The 16,500-nt window shown below is 26.6% G+C and overlaps 3 protein-coding genes across 3 annotated transcripts; 2 read left to right on the forward strand and 1 right to left on the reverse strand.

Annotated features, from left to right (window-relative positions):
* Positions 1–1,528: 1,528 nt before the first annotated feature.
* Positions 1,529–4,530, forward strand: OCT59_000450 (uncharacterized protein; the record flags this gene model as incomplete). Its single annotated transcript, XM_066138845.1, has 8 exons — positions 1,529–2,056; positions 2,143–2,622; positions 2,711–3,077; positions 3,152–3,267; positions 3,360–3,557; positions 3,622–3,685; positions 3,751–3,920; positions 4,006–4,530. 8 exons carry the CDS (start codon positions 1,529–1,531, stop codon positions 4,528–4,530), a joined length of 2,448 nt encoding a protein of 815 aa, XP_065988302.1.
* Positions 4,531–8,187: 3,657 nt separating this feature from the next.
* On the reverse strand, positions 8,188–8,505 carry OCT59_000451 (uncharacterized protein; the record flags this gene model as incomplete). Its single annotated transcript, XM_066138846.1, has 1 exon — positions 8,188–8,505. One exon carries the CDS (start codon positions 8,503–8,505, stop codon positions 8,188–8,190), a length of 318 nt encoding a protein of 105 aa, XP_065988303.1.
* Positions 8,506–12,297: 3,792 nt separating this feature from the next.
* Positions 12,298–15,512, forward strand: OCT59_000452 (uncharacterized protein; the record flags this gene model as incomplete). Its single annotated transcript, XM_066138847.1, has 14 exons — positions 12,298–12,331; positions 12,409–12,479; positions 12,858–13,391; positions 13,808–13,874; positions 14,041–14,081; positions 14,163–14,178; positions 14,281–14,322; positions 14,402–14,452; positions 14,671–14,704; positions 14,807–14,834; positions 15,156–15,196; positions 15,270–15,308; positions 15,381–15,420; positions 15,492–15,512. The coding sequence occupies 14 exons, from the start codon at positions 12,298–12,300 to the stop codon at positions 15,510–15,512; spliced, it is 1,059 nt and encodes a 352-aa protein (XP_065988304.1).
* Between the last annotated feature and the right edge of the window lie 988 nt (positions 15,513–16,500).

Here is a 16,500-nt window from a genome sequence, read left to right on the forward strand (position 1 = left end):
GAGATTTAAGATATGCATCTATTTTAAGCTTGAAAGGCTCCTCAGTAGATTAGTTTAAAAAATATAAAATGCCTCAGTATGCAGAATTTCGCTTGAAGTAAACGTGAAGTTACATTTTTCCTTCTACAAATATATTCCCTGAAGTATAACTGTGAATCCGTTTAAATAGACTTTTTTGTTGGTCAAACATGACGAACTTTCCATTAACGTCATTGAAAATGGGAATTGGAATCAAACCGTAACAAATGAACGACTGTGAGAAGATATTATTAAGTTTTTTGAGGGGGGGATACTGAAAACTTATAATAAAATAGACGCGAGTAATTTAAGTAATTTAGTAAAAAGATCAAAAAAATCACGAGTAAATCATATGATTTTCGAGTAAATTCGAGTCACGTGGTTGGCGCAGCGTACTGCGTATATATCGCAAGTTCGCAACACTGAATTCAAATATAATGAATCTAGAATTTTATGGGTTTGCATTGTATCCTTAGTTAACAAATTTATATCATGGACATTCGAATCTCAGTATATTTGAATATCATGACAGATTCGAATCTCAAAATTCTATATTCGAATATCTAAATTTACATGTTTTATAACGAACGTTCGAATATCCTAATTTCAAACGGAAGCATACGCAGCGATGTGCACTGGAAGTTACCATTTGGACTTCGAATCTCAATAATATTTCTAATTCTGACAAAAGTCATTGGGAAACTTCCAATGTATATCACTTCCTATACGTACTGTACGTATAGTCAAGGTATTAACACGAAGAAGCTAAGAAAGCGCGTTCCTTGTTTACTTTTCTTAGTTCTCAAATTCTGCTAAAGTTTTTAGTTTAACCAAATAAAATAAATAATTTATTCCAATAAAATATCTAAACGTATGTTTCTAAACAATAAGTAATTGCAGAATAACAAATTTATCGGCTTTATTGAGATTAGTAAGATTTTCGCAGTTCAAATTCAAAAAAGCGAATTGAATGTTCCTCTTTTTGTGCTTATTTCTTATAATTAAACGAAGATTCACTTCTCGACATATTTTGTCTCGATTATTAAACTAATTAATTTTAGAGATTTTACGATACGATGCGAACAATGATGATGTTATTAAACTAATTTTCGGGGGTGACGAAAACAAGTACAGTATGGAATCCTATGTATGTATGTATGGTGACCTATGTATGGATGTATGGTGGCCTATGTATAGTATATTACTATTGTGATAACTATACCGTATGAAAATTAACACCATACATACCATACATTGACCACCATACATACATACATAGGATTCCATACTGTACTTGTTTTCTATATAATCCTAATTTTCGTAAGTAGATTCGAAAATATTTACGTATTACTATGTATGGTAAATGATGAACTTATTATATAGATTAGATTATCTTTTTTAGTAGGTGTTACCACATTGTGATAAATGCTACAAAGTTAATTGAGAATTTAGCATATAAACAAAATTTTCTTTTTTTTTCTCATAATTTTTTATCTAATTTTTTACAATTATGAACGAAACTGCTGCACCTAAAAAGAAAACATTGAAAGTAGTTGAAGATGGCGCGGAACAAGTAGAAGCCGCGACAAATGTAGCAGTACCATTTGCAAATTTTTTACCATTTATAGAAGAGGTGTCCAGGTTACTTAAAGAAATCGTAGATATATATCAAACAGCAGTAATTAATAAAGGAATATGTGGTGTAATGTTAGATAGAGTAGCCATAGCTGAATCAGCTACAAAAAAATTCTTAAAAGTCCGAGAGAATGAAGAATTTTTTTCAGCAGAAAATTATGTTAATTTACAAAAATTAGTTACCGTAGTTGGTAAAATACGTAAATTTCTAGCAGAAATTTCTCAAGTTAGGGGATTAAAAAAACATACGCAAGCTAAAAATATTGAAAAGACTGCAATGGATTTAAATAAAGAATTTGATTCTACCATTCAACTTTTGGAATTTGCTTTCATGGTTGATTTCAGTTTACGTGATGATATTGATAATAAAAAGATCAGAGCTGATATCGAAGATTTAATTGAGGTAATGTGTTTGATATAAATAATTGACATTTTAATTTTTAATACGCATGAGATAAATATAGTAAATTTAATAAATATTCATAATAGAATCTTCAAGCAATCGGAGGTGGTGGTGGTAGATTTGATCCGAATAAAAATGTCTCCACAATAATGGATAAATCCGAAACTAACATATTTCAAAGTGAATTACTTCCATATAATGATTTTGAAGAAGTTGAAGTTGGAGAAAATGTTGGTAAAAAAATAAAAAAATATAAAAGAATAAAAAATGGGGTTAATGATTTCGTTGTATTAAAATTAGTAGCAGATGAAAGTATTAAGGAAGAGGCTAAGAATAATATTAAAAATCAAGTTACAATTTTAAGTAAATTAGAAGAATGTGATAATATTATTCAATTTTTTGGTTTAACTACTATTGATGGTAATAAATGGTTTTTAGTAACTGAATGGGCTGAATATGGTAATTTACGCGAATTTTATAATACTTTTGGACCACTTGATGTTAAGGCGAAAGTACTATTTGCTATTGATATTTCTAGAGGTTTAAGTTTCTTGAATGCTGTTGAGGTAATTATCTTTGATGAGGGTTTCTTGTTTTAAAATTATATTTATATACGTTTATATATTTAACCATTTCTTGATTTCCTATAAATAGATTGTTCATTGTGATATAAGAGCCGAGAATATTTTAATTACAGATTATCAAACGGCCAAGATCGCAAATTTTAGTTCAAGTAAAGCCGTAACTGATGTTACAAAAAACCACAAAACAACACTAGAACGTGTTCGATATTGTGCTCCAGAAAATTCAGAAAAATTAGGAACACAAACTAAATATAATACAAAGAGTGAAATTTATAGTTTTGGTATCTTACTTTGGGAAATCGCCGAAGAAAAAGTTCCTTATGCGAATTATAACGATATTATGGCTATTACTGAACTTGTTGGTGAAAAAAAATACCGTGAACCATTTTCTGATGCTTCTCCTTTACCAAAAGAATATCAAGATATTGCAAAAAAAGGTGTATTCATCAAAATTTTCACTTATCTTTTTATTTATAATATTAACTTTTGTAAATATCTATCTATATTTTAGCTGTTGATCATGATCCAAATTATAGGCCTTCATTTACAAAGATATTTACCGTATTACAAGATCTATATATGAAAACTTCTTCTAATTCTATTGGTTCTTCTAGTCCTATTGGTTCTGTAAGACGACAAAGAATCTTGTTGAAAGATTTCATTAATTCTCTTTCTTTAAAGAGTATTACTTACTTACTATATATTTATTTAAAAATCAGGAATGGATCAAAAAGAAAATGGAGGAAGAAGATATTAATTACTTTGAATATAATGAATTTAGCAAACCTATTCCAATTGGTAAAGGAGGATTTGGCTTTGTGCATAAAGCGGAAACTAATGATAAAAAACAAGTTGCATTGAAAGGTCTCATAGATTCAGTAATCGATGAAAATGTTATTAAAAACTTCGTAAAAGAGGTAAGAATCGTATTTAAATCCATCATAATGTATAAGTAGCTTGTAATAAAAACTATTCTTTTAGTTAAAACTTCTTCGTATGGTCAGCTATCATGACAATATTAATAGATTTCTTGGAATAACAAAAGGTAGTCTAATTTATTGAATTCATTCTTATAAATTTAATTAATTATATTTTAAATTAAATGGGCAGATAATATTGGTTATGTTATGGTATTGGAATACGCTAATGAAGGAAATTTAAGAGAATATTTAGAAAAAAAATTTGATTCATTACAATGGGAGAATAAGATTCAAATGGCATTAGATATTACACGCGGATTATTATGTTTACACTCGAGGAACATAATTCATAGAGATTTGGTAAATCAATAATTTATAATTTATTTATTTTTATTACATTTTTCTTAAATAATAATTTTTAGTAACGTTTACAATTATTCTTTAGCACTCAAAAAATATATTAGTGAATGACGGTAAATTATTAATTGCAGACTTTGGATTATCTAAACAATTAACGGAAGTTACATCTAATTCAACAAGTAACAGGATGGGAATTATTGAATATGTTGAACCACAATGTATAAGGAATGTAAATTATGTAAAAGATAAAAGGTCTGATGTTTATAGCTTAGGTGTTTTATTATGGGAGATTACAAGTGGTCGACCTCCTTTTTGTCATATGGTAGAACGAGATATGTTAGGTTATCACATTAGTCGTGAGAATCTTAGAGAAGAACCAATTGAAGGTACGCCTTTAGAGTATCAACAACTTTATCAAAAATGTTGGGATGGAGATCCGGAGAAAAGACCCGATATTAATCAAATATATAAAGAAATTTTAAGTCAATCCAATGTCAATGATATTAGCGAACAATCCGAAGATTCATTAGTAAATAATGATAGTCTTGATAATTTAAACATACAATCAGCCCAATCAGATCTATGCATAAAAACCGAATTGGTATTATAAATAGGTTATATAAATGAGATGAGATTTAATCAAAAGATATTATCTTCGCTTTTATCAAAAGATATATATCTTTTGTATTTTTCCATACAGAGTCCCAATATTTATTAACATCAATCAAATGATTCAATCAGCTATATTGTTATGGTTTCCATAAACTTGCTGGATTCAAAGTTAGCTACATAATAATTAAAGACCATTTGATGCTTGTTTATCTTTCCTGAACGTGAGATGTAATCTTCAGTTGTTAACTCACACTTCAATTCTGCTATTTGCCTTCTATGTTAAGATTTGGTGTTTCTTTTTGGCCATCACTTGAATATCTACTAAGGAATACTAATGAATCATGTACTGTACAGTGCAATAAGTATAGCACCTAGAAATTTCCTATTATAATATGTTTTCAAACATCCTCTTTAAAAATCTTATTAAATTTTTATTAATCAGAGTATTGAAAGCAACAGCATACATCATAAGACTCATAATAAAAATTTTATTAAATGATGCATATATAAAAAGCACGAATTAACGTGCCTACTACTACTACATTTGTTAAGCATAGACACGAAACACATCATATGATTTGTACACTATTTGTACTGAATGTACATTTATTTCCAGAATATCCTTGGAACATTCAGGTATTAAGTAAATTAGGACATGCCAAAAAACTTGATATAGTACGTACGTTTGTTAAAATCTAAATTTTTTACACTAGTATGTACGATTATTTAAAATATTTCTGTACGTATTTGTTTTTTTAAACATGAAATAGAAACAATAGAACCATTTAATATTTAAATTATTTAGCTCCACAATAATTACAGGAATATTCAGTATTTACGAAGCAAAGTTTGCATTACAAATTACAAAATACCTGGATATATTAAAATAAAATACCTATTTTGCAATTCCAGTTCAATACTTAATGTAAATTTGAATTTCCAAATTTTCAACTTGAATTACTTGAATTTCATTTTTAATATATTACAAATATCATGACGTAATCACTTTTCTTTAGTATCTATCAAAACTTTTTTCTTTTACAAGGATTTTTGGTCTCAGATTTTTTATTATATGTATCTTTAATAAAAGAAATGTATTTTATATTAAAATAAATATATTACATAATAATAAACTTTTACCTTTATGATTTGATGCAATTTGCTGTCTTTTACTTCACTTTTATCACATCTTGTATGTAGAGTATTTTTAATATTTAATCATGTCTTTTATCACTAAAAAATTATTTCCTTCTTTATTAATTAAAGCACGAGTTGCTTCTGCCATATTAGTATTATTTCCATATTTGTCAAAATACAATGCTCCATTTTGGACATACAGTATTATTTATGCAATTATCCATATAGTCTTACAATATTTTGCCCATTATAGAAATACTTAGTTTCATCTAACTTTGAATAAATTAATTTACCTTTTGCATCAGCATTTAGTCTGAGGATTCAATTTCATTTAAAATGGATTCAACAGATTCTTGTGAAGTAACATTAATAATAGATTTGCTAACTTATATATTTCTTACATTAAATAGATTTCTATATTATAAATAAATTAGTACTTAATTTTTTTAATTAAATATAAATATTATAAAACAAATCACTAACCATTATATCTGAATTACAAAAGATAAAGATTTAGATAATTATGAAAATGAAAATATTAAAATTCTTTTAGAACAAGAACAATGTAATAAAATTCAGTATAATATAGTAAGATAAAATCTACTAACATATTTTTTTTAAGATCAATGTTCTGATTTTCAGTATTATTCTAATACACATCACATTACATACCCATATTCATGTAAACAGGACGGACATGCTTATTACAATATTAACTTAAACTACTTACAAAACTTAATCAATAATGCTTGGATTTGGTTAAAAAAAATTAAATATAAAAGTTAAAATAAGATAAATTTATAAATAAAATTTGAAGATACATTAATATCTGAAATTTTCAATTGGAGCAAAATTAATGGATCTATATATTATGTGATAAAATCGAATAATCGCATTAAAAATTGATGGCAGAAGATGAATATGTATAGCAGAAGGTTAAAACTTTACATAGATATTCTTTACATCATATATAATCTATGAAAAAAATAATACAATACTTGCTCTCATAATACAGGTTTTTTACTTGTAAAGATTTCAGCTAATTATAATATTTGCTTATTAAAAATTAAAAGGTTATTACTTATAAAAGTTAGCCAATAATGATTTGATTTGGATAAAAATCTATTTAATTTAAATTTGATATAAAATGAGACTTTTAGTAAATTTTGGTAATATTCTGATATATGAAATTTTTCAATGAAGTAAAAAAAAATATAATGATAAAATTGTGGATGATTGACAAATGATCGGTAAAATTGAAGTGATAAAATGAAGATGTTCGCCTTGTTATTCATATATACATGTTAAAAAAATCATAAGCCTAATGTTTGTGCAAACTAACTATTTATTAATTATTTACTTAATTTTAAAATAAAAATGGTTTCAGAAAATATTATTCACTATGAAGCATTTAATTTACTATGATCTCATTATTCCATTTTGTTTATTACTTAAATGTCTTAGAAAAACATGTAACTGGCCCTTAGTGCTAATCGTTATAATAAAATTAATCAACAATGCTTTCAGATTTGTCACCAAACATCTCATTAAAATTTCAAAGAACTGTATTGTCTTTAACTGATCTACTAATAATTTGATCTTAAATCGTTTTTTATGTAATTTTTTCTGTAACAAATATTTGCCATCATTAACTTTTAACTTCAAAATTATCTATTTAAATCAGCTTTACAGTTCACGACATAAATATCCGGAATTTTATCACAATATGTAAAAATATAATAAATTTTATTTTTTTTATTTCAAATTTATACCATTAATAGCTTAAGATGTGCAGATAAACATACTTTAAAAGTTAGTAATTTATCGTATAACCATTATTTTCTATGACCATGTTAATCCGATCTGACATGCTATCTGCTAAACTAAAGAAGAGATTTTTATCAATATTATCCCATTCTTGCTGAATTACGCCTTGAAAATCATTAGCACCAAGTGATTTTTTTTTCATAACCCAATTATTAACCCTTCTTTCTACATTTCCTTTAAGAATCGCCCATAAATTTTCGATGGGGTTCAAGTCAGGTGAGTTTGCAGGCCAATCAATAACCGGAACATTATTAATCACAAAAAATTGATGAGTAAGCTTTGCGGTATGCATTGGCGCATTGTCCTGCTGAAAATTCCATCCATAACCAGCATGATAAGCATTAGGAAGTAGTTGAGATTGAAGGATTTCACGGTATTTAGCAGAATTCATGTTTTCTGTAAATAATGCAACTCCAATTGGCCCTTGGCGGCAAAATGCACCCCAAACATGAACCTTATATGGATGTTTTACCATAGGATGTACTGGATGTGGGTTTCCAGCCTTGTAACGTACAATTTGAGTATTACGAAACGTCTGAAATGTACTTTCATCTGAAAAAATTGTGTGAGTCCAGTCATCTTGGATGTGATTTAAGGCCCATTGAAGACGAGCTTCAACATGACTTTCTTTAAGAAGAGGAACAGACCATGGTCTACAAACAATATAATTAAGTTTATTTTTAAGAGTACGTTATACAGTTCGGGTTGATACATTAAGATCTGGATACAAATTATTCAGCTTTGTTGTCATTAAAGCTGAAGTTGTTGCATTATCATTTTTAAGAAGACGGCCAAGATATCGACGTTTTTTGGTGTCAAAACAAGAGGACGACCAGGGAACGGGTAAGTGTTCAACACTTCCTGTTTTTTTTAGACGATTGATAATGTCATATACTGTAGACTTTGGAAAACCAGTCATTTTAATTATTTCAGAGGGTTTTCGTATATTATTATCCCATAGCTCCTTAACAGTCAACCTTTGCATTTCAAATACCGAAGTGGGTGCCATGATTTTATTTTGCTGCTAATAAACAATCAGGTGAGAATTTTTCACGCTATATTTATGTTTAAAAAGGGCTGATCAACTTCCATTTTAATTATTATTTTGGTTGCACAAGACTTGGTGTGACAGCACTCCTTTATGCATAAAAATAAAAATTCCGAATATTTATGTCGTAAACTGTACATGACAATGTTTAAAGTCAGAATATCCTTTTTTGCTAGGGTTAGTATACATTAACCTCATCTTCTAATAATAAATCTGAATCTTGCTGTAATTATCTTATTGAATAAATAAATAATCTAAAATAAAATTATCAATAATAAATAGTCTTAACATATTTGCAAAATAGCTTTTTCAATCTAATATTGCGATCCAATCTGTTATTTATTACTCATCTGAATATTTACCAAATACATCTGAATATACAAATAAATATTTTTTTAGCATATTTTTTTCATAATTTTGGCCAGAATATTGAAATTACCATATTTAGTCATTGTATAACTACTGGTTTCCTTTTTTGGAGGTCATCTAAAGTGGAGCAAATCATGTGATTTAGTGTAATTTTAATTAGATTAATTTTTTACAAAGAAAGATTAATAGAAACTTTAAAATCATAATATAGACGTATTTTTATCTGCTTTGCAAGTTTACTTAAGGAAAAAAGTGGATTTTGAATATTGTTTTTGACTTTACATATGATTGAACGAAACTTTACTAATCATATCCAAAAATGGATAACAAAATTGAAAAAGTCAAATAAATTAAAAACAGCATTTAAAACCCTACTTTGTGCTTGAAGTAAACTTGCAGAGTAGGCAAAAATGCATTTAAAATGTTTATTTAAAATAATTGAATATATGGTAAAAAGTTTTATTTTATAAAAACAATTTTTTTCTAAATTACATGATTTGCCCCGCTTTAGACGATCTCCTTTTTTGATAATACAGTACACATTTCACAAAAATTTGTTTCTATTTTTAAATATTATTAAATATAAAATATTGTATAATAATAATTACCAAAAAAAAAATTTTTATTATTGATTATTTAATTTCAGCCAGAATTATAATTGATAGTTTATACAAATTATCCAAATGATCCATTTTTCATATTCAGATTTATTTGTGATCTGACTGAAATTCTGATAGATGACTCGAATGAATTTTGAATCAGATAAATCTGCAAATTGATGGATTAACAGATCAACAGATCATCAGAAAATTTTTTAAGATGCAGAACTGCGGAAATCTGTAAAATTAGCAGATCTCCGTATTTTTTATATGAATTTATGTGGAAGTCTGCGATTTTGCAGATCTTCACTTTTTAATTTTTACAAAATTTTGCAATAATCTGCGATTTTGCAGATTTCTGCTTTTTTTTATGTGAATTTATGCAAAAGTCTGCGATTTTGCAGATTTCTACTTTTCTTTTTATGTAAATTTTTGCAGAAGTCTGCGATTTTGCAGATTTTCACTTTTATTTTTCATTGAAATATCAGTTCAATCTGCAATTTTATCATTTTGATTAACTCTAACTGTCATGTGAGATGATCAGTCACTAGCTGAATTTAGACATTATTTAAACTATTTGATAAAGTTCAAAACTTAATCTTTTTCTCTTAAAAAGTTTCGAAGCTAACTAAAAAGACGAAATTTTTTTAAAAAAAAACTAACTTTTGTAGGGACTCCAGCCCTACAAAGTTTCTGAAAATTTCGAAGTACAGGACAAACGTAAATAGTAATTTCGTCCAACTTTGAAGTTTATTTTAAAATTTCGAAGGTAAGATCAAAATTTTACTTTTTATTTTTACTTTCAGTTCTAAACGAAACGTTTCTAAACGTTTCAAAAATTTATTTTTTTAATTTAATTGTTTTATCAAAACATTTGTTAATGTTTCAAAATTTTTATTTTTTATTTTATTTTTAACAAAACGTTTTTTAACATTTCGAAATTTTTTTATCTTAAAATTTCTAAACGAACCGTTACTAAATATTTTGATTTTTTTTTTAACTTTTAAATGGAACGTTTTTAACATTTCTTTTTTTTTTATTTTAATTATTTTTATCAAAACGTTTTTTAATGTTTCAATTTTTTATTTAACGAAACATTTTTTAACGTTTTAAAATTTTATTTTAAAAAAATTTTATCAGAACGTTTATTAACATTCTGATTTTTTATTTACTTTCTAAACAAAACGTTTTTAAACATTTCAATTTTTAAACTTTAAACAGAACAGTTTTTTAACATTCCATTTTTTTTATTTTAATTATTTTTATCGAAACATTCTTTAATGTTTCAATTTTTTATCTTTAAATTTTTTAACAAAACATTTTTTAACGTTTTGAAATTTATTTTAAAAAAATTTATCAGAATGTTTGTTAATATTCCGATTTTTTATTTACTTTTCAAACGAAACGTTTTTAAACGTTTTGATTTTTAAACTTTTAAACAGAACGTTTTTTTACGTTCCATTTTTTTATTTTTGATTTTTTATCAGAACGTCTGTTATCATTCTGAATTTGAATTATTCCTTAACGAAACATTTTTTAATGTTTTGAAATTTTACTTTAAAAAAAGGAACGTTAAAGAACATTCCGATTTTTTGATCTTTTTTTATTAAAACGTTAAAAAATGTTTCGATTTTATTTTTGATTTTTAAACAAAAAGTTTTTAATGTTTTGAAATTTTTTTAATTTTTTTTCATATCGAAATGTTTATTAACGTTTCGATTCATTTTTTTATTAACGAAATGGTTTTTAACGTTTTGATTTCTTTCTTATTCTTTTATCGGAACGTTTATTAACATTCCGATTTTTTTTTCAAATTTTTTTGTAAGGTTCTGGCGATTTCTACAGTCAAAGTTCTCTATAACGAATTTCTGTATTCCGAATTTTACGCCATTGCGAATCACATGAGTGGTACCAATTTTTTATTAAATAAAATAATTAAAAATAACGAATTTTTATAGTAAATCCTACCATTGCGTATAACGAAAATGAAGATCCGTACAATTATTAATAAAATGAATCTTTAATTAACAAATTTATTTTATAATGAATTTTTATAATGACTGTAACGAATTTTTTTTTAACGAATTTCACGTTAAAATGTAAGGGATATAACGAAATTTCCATTAATAGAAAGTTTCACGTTATAAATTAAACAATCGTGTGAATTTTTTTTTGATAATTGATCATTTTATTTCAGATGCCTCAAGAAAAAAGACAAAAAACTTCTAAAGGTAAAGAGAAAGCTTCTTATATAAAACGAACCAGAGCCTCTCTTACAGGTGCTCAAAAACAAGAAGTTTGTCTAAAAAAGTTGCAGAAACTAACACCTAAAAATAAAGAACTTGCTAAAGAATATGATGTTTCACAAGGAATGATATCCGATATTTTAAAAGAAAGTGAAAAATGGTTGGCTTTAAAATTGGATTCTTATGAAGCTTCACTTAAAAAACAAGTCAAACCAAATTTTCCACAAGTTGATGAAGCTTTGGGCTTTTGGGTTGAAAAAGCCATTGATAATAATATTACTATTAGTGGCGAATTATTGGCACAAAAAGCATGTGATTTTGCAACATTACTTGATGTACAAGACTTTAAAGGATCTGATGGATGGGTAGCAGGTTTTAAAAAACGCCACAATCTTGAATCTTATGTAAAACATGGAGAAGCAGCAAGCGCTCCTTCAGAAGAAGATTTGAATGAGATGCGTAAAAATCTTCAAAATATTCTTAAAGAATATTCACCTGATGATATTTTCAACATTGATGAAACTGAACTTTATTGGAAAATGGAGCCAAATCGAACTTTATCAACTGGTCCAGGTAAATTAAATATTGATTAGTATAAAATTAATATAAAAAATCATATATAAACTAAAATAATACTTATCTTACAATAGTTGTGGGTAAAAAACTATCTAAGGAATGGGTTACTATTGCATTATGTTGTAATGCTTCAGGAACTGAAAAAGTAAAACCAGTTTTTATTGGGAAAAGCCAAAATCCACGCGCCTTAAAAAATGTTCCAAAGTCGTCACTACCAGTACAATATTATTGGAATAAAACAGCTTATATGCAAGTTAGTATCTGGAACGATTGGTTAAAGCTCTTTGATTCACGCCTAAGACTCCAAAATAGACATATAATCTTACTTTATGATGGCGCATCCACTCATAAATTAATTGATGATGTTGAATTTTCCAATATTCGTCTTCATAAATTACCTCCTAATACAACTTCACGCCTTCAGCCATGTGATGCTGAAATCATTTATAGTTTTAAAGTAAGTACAAAAATGTTTTATAATTGACAAAAAAAAACCAATTTATTAATAAAATAATAAATGTAGGCACAATATCGAAAACTATTTTTGCGGAATCGTATTAAAGCATTTGATAATAGTCAAGAAAATGGACAACCCATACCTGAAATTACAATAAAAAAAGCAATTAAATATGCAGCAAAAGCATGGGAATTAGTTCAACCAGTAACTATTACAAATGGTTGGAGAAAAACTGGCATCCTTCCACCAAGTACTGACAATGACATTGATTTTGATTTTGATGAATTTGAAGAAGTTGACCAACTACAAGATCTTATTGGCCAGCTGGCTTCTAAAATATACAGAAGCCCAATTTCTGCTGAAGAATATTTAGAGTATGAAAAGGATGAAACAAATCACCAGATGATGACTGATAAAGAAATTATAAAAATGATAACAGAGCCAGAAGAACCAAATGATGTTGAGGGGCCAGAAATTCCAATTATCAGTAACTATAAGGCGCTAGCGGCACTCAATCAAATAATCACATATATGGAACAAAAATCTGATAAAATGGAATTTTCAAATGATCATATTCGAACCATAAAAAAATTGCATAAAGTAATAGAGCGGGAAGAATTCCATTCTAAACAGCAAGTTACTTTGGATTCGTGTTTTAGTATAAATAAAGAATAGCGTGATAGTTTATTATAATGAAGTAATAAAGTTCGTGCCAAATTTACCATTTAAAAAATTGATTACTAACTAACTTTCCGAATATATTCAATATACCGAATTTGGATATGATTTTCGGTATTGCTTATCATAGCGAATAAATGTTTAAAATTCGGTACAATTATTACCAAAATTTTCACCATAACGAATTATAACCTCCAGAAATCGAGATTCGTTATAGAGAACTTTGACTGTAGACGAATTTCAAAGGTAAAAAAAAACTTCAAAATTCTTTATATATATATTTTTTGTTGCTTTTAATTTACGAAATGTTTACTAATGTTTCAGCTGTCTTTTTGTAGGGTTTTTGTTCTCCAGATCCTGGACGAAAGAATTTGAAGGTAAACCTTCAAAAATCTTTATATTTTTGTGGGTTTTTTCTTTAACAAACGTTCTACTAACATTCGCTATTCTTTTATTTTTAGGTCCCATCTCCCATTTGAAAGAACTTCGAAGGTAATAACACTTCGAAGTTCTTTATATTTAATTTTCTTTAATGAACGTTATACTAACATTCATTTTCTTCTATTTTTAGGTTCTGGACTTCCATTTGGAGAACTTGGAAGAACTTCAAAGGTAATAGCACTTCGAAGTTCTTTATTTTTATTTTTCTTTAACGAACGTTTTACTAACGTTTCGTTATTTTATTTTTTTTAGGTCCAGAATGCCAAAGGTATGTTCTGGACCCATTTGAAGGTAAAACCTTTGAAATTATTTTTTTTTTAATTAATTTATTGACAAACGTTAACTAACGTTTATATTTCATTTTTTTTAGGTAAAGGAAGTCGAAAACTAGTTCCAGACTTCCATATTAAAGGTAAAATCTTCGAAATTTTTTATTTTTTTAATAATAATTTGACGAACGTTAATTAACGTTCGTACTTCTTTTTTTTTAGGTAAAGGAAGCCGAAAGACTTCAAATTTTTTTTTTTGGATACTAAGTGAAGGTAAGTTTCGTAATGAATTTTCGTTACAAAACTTTAATTTTTTTTCATTTTTTTTTAAGAAACATTGACTAATGTTTCTTATTTATTTTTGTAGATTCTGATACTCAAATCCGAAACTAAATGGTAAGTTTCATAACAAATTTTTCGTTACGAAACTTATGTTTTTTTTTATTTATAAAAAAACATTCGTTTCTAACATTCTTTATTCTTTTTTGTAGTTTCAGTACTCCAAAGATTCCCAAAACAAAAATGGTAAGTTTCGCAACGTCTCGTTGTGAAATTTTATATATATATTTTTTATTTTATAAAGGTTAAAGAATGTTTTTCTAATGTTCTTTTATTCTTTTTTTTTAGGTTTTCAGCTCGTCTAGATTTCAACATAGTAAGTTTCGTAACGAACTTTTTGTTATGAACTAATATTTTTTTATTTTATTTAAAAGAAACATTACTAACATTTTGGTTTTCTTTTTTTTTGTAAATTTTTGGCTTTCTGGACGCCTCTTAGACAGAATTTCGAAGGTAAACTTCGAAATTCTGTTTATTTTTTATTATTTTTTTTTTATCTAGTGAAACGTTTATTAACGTTTTGGCTTCTCTTTTGTAGTCTTCCAGACAGAATTTTGAAGGTAAACTTTGAAATTCTATTTTTTTTGTTTTAGTTTAGCGAAACATTATTAATGTTTCGTCTTTCTCTTTTTTTTAGGGTTTCATCTCTCCTGTTTCTGTCTGGACGGAATTTCAAAGGTAAAACTTCAAAATTTAAAATTTTTATTTTATTTAACGAACGTTTACTGATGTTCGTTCTTATTTATTGTAGGTCCAGAACACCGAAAATACTCTGGACATTATTTCAAAGGTATAATCTTTGAAAGTTTTTAATTTTTTTAGTGAAATGTTAACTAACGTTTCATTTGTATTTTTTTTATAGGTTTTGTAGGCCCATGGCTTTTCAGACGCGAATTTCAAAGGTAAACTTTGAAATTCTTTAATTTTTTTAATTTAATGAATGTTATCTAACGTTCATTTTTATATTTTGTAGGTCCAGAACACTGAAGTATAGCTCCGGACTCATTTTTGAAGGTAAAACCTTCAAAAGTTTATTTTTTTAATAAATTATTTGATGAACGTTAACTAACGTTCAATTTTTTAGGTCTATGACATTAGACAGGTTTCTGAACAAAATTTCAAAGTAATCTTCAAGGTAATTACTTTGAAATTCTTCTTTTACTTTTTTTTCAACAAACTTTACGAACTGAACTTTATACTAATGTTCATTTTTCCTTTATTTTTGTATAGATTTTTTTTCCATTTTGCTAATTGTTTGTTGGAATCGAACCAACTGGAACAATGTTCCAAACTATTAACAACATGTGAATGTGCAGTAAAGAGATGATGGATAGCAATGACTTATAATAGATTTCAATTGTATTTGTAAACTTGTTAATATATAATAAAAAAGTAATTTTGATTATATTAATAAATTAGTAATTAATGCAATAAATTAATTTGTATTATTGTGATGCAGATTTTTACTGAAAAAAATTGCTGAGGTATTTCGAAGGTTTTTTATTTAAAAATCTGCGCAGAACTTTGTTATTTATAAAATCTGCGCAGTTTTTTATTGGATTTTTTTTCTAATGTTTTGCGCTAAGGTATAAGATCTGCGCAGATATAATTTCTGAAAATCTGCGCAGATCTGCTCTCCAAAAAATTTCCTGATGATCGTAATACTACTTTAATCATATCAAGATCTAAAATAAAACCTAAAAGAATCTCTTCTATACTGGTATTCATACTTTTCTATTTATATTGTTATAACATCACCTCATAAATAAATCTTCTGATTATCAAAATCAATCAAAAAATTAAGTTTCACAAATGTTTCTTTTACAAAGATTCAATCTATTATTTGTGTATTTAGAAGCTAATTTATAAACTTTAACAACAAATATTAGAGTGAAAAGTTAACTTTAAAAAGTCCAATTTTTTCATGAGTTTATTTATCCTTATATAAAAGCAACTAAATGTTCTAGTGCTTAAACTTTTTT

This window comes from Rhizophagus irregularis, chromosome 1 (assembly GCF_026210795.1).
Source record: "Rhizophagus irregularis chromosome 1, complete sequence".
Taxonomy (NCBI): domain Eukaryota; kingdom Fungi; phylum Glomeromycota; class Glomeromycetes; order Glomerales; family Glomeraceae; genus Rhizophagus; species Rhizophagus irregularis.